This window comes from Elephantulus edwardii, unplaced genomic scaffold, assembly GCF_000299155.1.
Source record: "Elephantulus edwardii isolate Elephantulus edwardi_28Jun2011 unplaced genomic scaffold, EleEdw1.0 scaffold00031, whole genome shotgun sequence".
Taxonomy (NCBI): Eukaryota; Metazoa; Chordata; class Mammalia; order Macroscelidea; family Macroscelididae; genus Elephantulus; species Elephantulus edwardii.
In genome coordinates this window covers 16,720,950-16,726,567 of record NW_006399781.1, presented here as the reverse complement: position 1 = coordinate 16,726,567, position 5,618 = coordinate 16,720,950, and the positions used below count along the sequence as shown (strand labels likewise).

At 36.0% G+C, this 5,618-nt stretch overlaps 1 protein-coding gene across 1 annotated transcript in view; it reads left to right on the top strand.

The window, feature by feature from the left end:
• The window catches only part of WRN (Werner syndrome, RecQ helicase-like), a 207,244-nt gene extending 203,313 nt beyond the window's left edge, over positions 1 to 3,931 (top strand). The window contains exon 33 of the mRNA XM_006884172.1: positions 3,815 to 3,931. Coding sequence (XP_006884234.1) covers positions 3,815 to 3,931 — 117 coding nt within the window. The remainder of the gene's footprint in view (positions 1 to 3,814) is intronic.
• The last annotated feature ends 1,687 nt before the right edge of the window (positions 3,932 to 5,618 follow it).

Here is a 5,618-nt window from a genome sequence, read left to right as displayed (position 1 = left end):
ACTGGGGTGAGATGATATCTCATTGTTGTTTTGATTTGCATCTCTTAGAGCTAGGGATTGTGAATGTTTCTTCATGTATGTGTTTGCCATCTGATTATCTTCTTTGGTGAAGTGTCAGGGAGCTCTGGTGTCTTAGTGGTAAAGAGTTATGGTATTCAAAGGCAGGCGGTTCAAATCCACTGAGGAGGGAGAAGGATGGACAGTGTCCTCCTGTGCGATTTACAGCTTCTGAAAACCCGCTGGAAGGTCACCTATGAGCTGTTTCTAACTCAATGGCATATAACAACAACAACATTCTCAAAAAGAGACTATAATTTACAGTCTCTGAAAACATATTGAAGGGCCAACCATGATCAGTTCTTACTATATAACAATGGGTGAGAGAGTCTCAATTTAATGGTTATATGTCCTTAATGGAACTTATATCAGAAAGATGTAAACAACCCCTTTTATTATGATTGCTGGAAATTTCTGTTTTCTATAGATTAAGGAAATAGTCACTGGAAGAGATTGCTTCTGATATGTGTCTTGGACTTCGTAATTTAAGTTTCCACAGATACTGATTTTTGAAACTCAAAGACATACTCAGTGTTAACTAAAGATTTTCTTCCTTTTTTTCTATGAAATAGGATCATGGTTATAATTGAGGTTAAATGCTAGTCATGTTCTACAGATACCTTGTAGAAATAAAAGACTTACACAATGTTAGCTGCCAATTAATAAGTATCCAGAATGAACAGAACGTTCATTGATAATTGCATTTTCTCTCCTTGAATTCCTACAATTCAGTGATGTTATATATTACTGTTTCCTTTACGCTTGTGAAGTAACTGAAGCCTAGGAAAGCTTTCCTGGCCAACAGGGTAAGGAGCTGTGCTGCCAACCCAAAGGCTCGCATTTGAATCCGTCATCCGCTCCAAGGGAGAAAAATGGACAGTCTCTTTTGGTGTCGTTTACTGCCTGTGAAAATCCTCTGGAGGGCCAGCTATGATTTGGTTCTGACTTGATGGCACATAACAACATGTAACATGCCTACAGTCATATTTAACAAAGAATTCAGTATTGAAACCTGGTTCTGTCTGGTTTTACATTCTATGCTTATTTTACTATATTTGCATCCCCATTACTAACAAATTGGAATCGACTAATAGCTGACCCTTCAGTGAGTTTTCAGAAGCTGTAAATTGCACAGGAGGAGATTGCCTATCTTTCTCCTACAGAGAGGCCAGTGGATTACAGTAAGAGTTAGGATTTTTTTCCCCTGTGTTCTGTTATTCCTCAGATGTTTTATTTTGTCTATAATCTTAACTGGCTTCTTTGCTTCTAAAAACTTTAAACTCGTCAATGCAGGCAACTGTAGTTATTTATAACATAAAAGGATTTTTTATATTAAAATCTTTGGGAAGCATATTTCTGAGCATATTCTGTGTTGACCAAAATGCCCTTCTTTCTATCTTAAATATTTTGGTTTTAAGTCAGACAATACAGTAAAACCTATGAGAGCTGGAAGTAAGTGAGCCTGTATTGTTTTTCCTGGTTTCACGAGTTTTCTGCCTTTGACAGAGTGCCACCATAGCACTTTGCTATCACTACTAGTGAAAAATAAAATCCCTTCTTTGACAAGTGCCTACTGTACACGAGCCACAGCTTTTCAGGGATTTTACTGTAGTGCCTTGCAAAAATATTATACATTCTTGTGGTCTTCTCCTACGTGTGAGAAAATAGGTAGCTGGGTGCAAAAGTACTATCTTAGTTTGGGTTTTTTTCCCTTTAATTTAACCTTCGCTAACATTGAGAAATCTTTAATTAAGCTGAACCTATCAGGGGGGAGGGGGGAGGGGTTTGTGCGGGGAGAAGGGTGCAACAATGAATGAATGGAATCCAAAAAAAAAAAAAGCTGAACCTATCAATATTTACTTTTCAAAAAACCACAAACTTCAGTGGGTTGCCAAGAATCTTTTGCTATTTTTCACCCTTTGAAATTTTGAAACTTTTCTTAAATATAGAAAGTGTAATTAAATATATCCAGCAATTTATTGGTGAATAGAGTATACATTAGACTTACAGACACATTGTAACTTAGGTCACATCACCTTCTCATGTTGTTCTTTGCTGTCAAGTTTGGGTCACATTGTATATAAACACACAGACACACCAAATCCACTGCCCTCCATTCCAGCTCATTCCAGCCCTCCATTCCATTCTGGCAGTGCTCCAGCGGGGTCTCCAAGACTTTTCATTTTTCTCCCACAGAACAACTAAAGGATTCAAACTAACTTTTTGACTAGCCATCCAACTTGTAACCTAACGTACCAGGCCTCCTTAACCTTATGTGTATTTCTGTTTTGTACCATAAAGTTGGAACTGAGTTATAACTGGCCCTTCAGCAGGTTTTTAGAGGCAGTAAATTGCAAGAAAGAAGATTGCCCCTCTTTTCCCCCCCCAGAGCAGCTGGTGGATTCGAACTGCATGCCTTTTGGTTGGCAGCACAGCTCTACCACTAAGCCTACATATAGCAGAATAAAATGTTACCTGGTCCTTCCACAGCTTCATGATCGTTCCTATAAAGTCCTTCAAAGACTTTAGTAACTGCTTTGGTTATCTCTGCTGTTGTTCAGGGTGTATTCATGTTACAGTGGTTTCTGTGTCATGCTATTCTGAGAAACTGTTGCTAAAAATTGATATGTACCAAATTTCTGCTAAATCTATACTTAAAATTGGTTTTGTTTTTGTTTTTTCATGTATAAATTATATATTATACAAGTACTACTTTTTTTTCCCCTGCCAATAAAAGCTGCTTGATTTTCTTGCAGGGCAGTTAGGAAAAAGCAGGGTGAGGGAGAGTTAGAGTCTCTGCAAGAACTCACATCACTGAACAGGTGTGCCAGGTCCCAGTCCTGTCTGGAAATCAGGAAAGATCAGCCAGCTTGCCCTCTTTGGTCCATCCTGCAGGCCAGGACCCATGCCCATTACTTGGGACCGTTGTAGGACACAGTTTTTCCTTTTTTTTTTTTTTCAAAGTCTCCAGCAGAGCATCCACACTGTACTCAGAGTCGATGCAAACTGTCTTGTTGGGCAGGTCAATTTCAATCTGAACTGCTCCCAGTTTGTTGAGTTCACAAGTGACAGCATTAGAGCAGCCCTCACAGGTCATGTCTGCAGAGAACTCGTGCTTAGGCATGGCTGATGGCGGTAGCTCCCCTCTGGCCACAGGTACTACTTTTCCTAAAAGAATTGTTGAGGATTTAAATTTGCTGTTTAGCCACTTCATTTACCACGAGTCCATGAAAATATTGTGCAAAGTATTGTACATGTGTGCATCTGCCCAGTTTCTTGGAAATTTAACTGTAGTCTTCAGTCCCTGCTCGAAGTATTCTAAGAAGACATTTTTTTTAGTGAAGATTTCTGAGTTTCTTCCATCCCAAGTACTTGTAAAGTGCAGATGCACCACTCTTCTGATCTGTCATCCAATGTTGACAATAGAGTACTTTCTTTTCATATACTAATGTATATTAAAATGGGTCAACACAGAACCATGATAACATGTAACACGAATATAATCTCCAGTCATTTTGTTCCCACACAAGAATCTCCACTTCAGGTTTTAAAAACAGGTAATGAAATGGCCTGAAAATATGATATAGTGATTTGTAAAACGTAGGTTTTATAAGTTTCACTGTTTTTGTTATTTTCTATTTGATGGGCTGGTGGTGGGAGAGGGTGGTTTATTCAATAAGGTGGACCTGGTTTTTGCACATTCTCAGTAGAAAAAAGAAAACTATTTCCCTTTTTTTTTTCTTTTTCTTTCCCATAGACTTCAACTGAAACCTCAAAAAGAAAATTACCTGCGTGGTTTGCCAAGGGAAATGAAGCAGCTAATACCAACAAGAAAGCAATTGTAAAAACAAAAAAGAAGGGTCTTTTTAGTTAAGTTGGAAATTCCTAGAGGAATTATGTGTATATTGCTGTATTATAAAAGAACTATATTTCACTTCTGAAAAGAGGAGTTAACATTTCTGTTTCAAAACCATACCAGTCCCAAAGTAGAAGTTACTTGTAGGGACTGGCATCTTAAGCAGTATTTGGGTCCTCTGAAAGTCTGAGTAAAGTACATCATAGGCTAAAATACTAAATTAGGTTTTAAGATTACATTAATTAACCTTATTATTGTCCTGTTTTCTATATGTAATGTGCCATGATTTAACAGCAGAATATTAGTTGTGTGGTATTCGTGTGATATATTTCCATTTTTTTTCTAAATTCTATTTTATAAATGAAGACAACATATTCTGTTAATTATGTTTGCTCTGTTTAGGAGAAGCTCATATGTACATTGTTAAATGGTACTAGTTGAACAGACTGATAAAAATTAAATAGGACATTTTATATTTCATGTATATAGGGAAAATTATTGCAACAAAGGGTATGGGTACCAGTTATACTACACAACTATGCACTTTGTATTTTATACTATTTCTATTGTTCTTCAGATAATAAAAATCATTTTTTTCATATGGATATATATATAATTCTAATTATTAATTATTTGGGGGACATCATGCTTTTATTCTAATATTGCTTCCTATAGTTAATATGACCTCAATATTTAAAACCCATACATTAAACCGTTTACCTTACAATTTATATCTACACTTTGATTGGCTTTTTAAAATTAATAACAACTGATTTGATTAAGAAATTATATGTTTAATGCATGAAAATTAGAAAATCCAGAAAAATCACACTTTTTTTTACTGCTTGGTAATCACAGTTAATCCATATTAATGTATCTTCCAAAACTTTATATATTCATTTCTTTCTAAGTTTATTATGAGCATGAGTAATATGTGAATTAATTTTTACTGTTAAATATTCAAGTACACTTAAAACATAAAAGAAAACACTAACACCAGTTGCTTTTGAGAGGAATTTGACTAATGGTGACCACATGTGTGTGAAAATAGGACAGTGCTCCAAAGGATTTGCAAAGAATGGTTTTTCAGAAGTACATTTCCAAAGCTTTTTTCAGGGCACTTTTGAGTGGATGTCTACCTCCACCTTTTTGTTTAATAGACAAATGCATTAGCCATTTGCACCACTTAAGTCCCACTTGCTCCCACTTCCTCCTTCCCATTACTAACCTGTTTTCACTTGTTCTCATTTTCCTCCATCCCATTACCAACCTGTTTCCAAAAAAGTAGCCTCTCTTACTATTGCCTTCTTTTAAATATGTGTTTGAAGATAAAAAAACGCCATCTTGCAGACTGTATCCTCAATCAAAGCAAAATCTTCACAACTGGGCAAGTAAGTAACATCCATCATGGTAAACAGAAAGGATTAAAGTTATCAATAATTTGGTTTTATTTGGATCCATACTCGGTGTCCACGAAGCAGCAATCAAGAGATCAAATGGCATTTAGTATTGGGTAAATCTGTTGCAAAAGATCTCTCTTTTTTTTTTTTTTGGAAGAGATTTCTCTGTTTAATATGTCACAGTTTTCAAAGCTCGTTCATCCATGCCATCTCATTGATGTTTTGTTTGTTTTTTTTTTTAAATTGAGGTTGTTTATTTTTCATTTCAATGAACATCTACAGAGATTTTGGGATTCCATTCATTC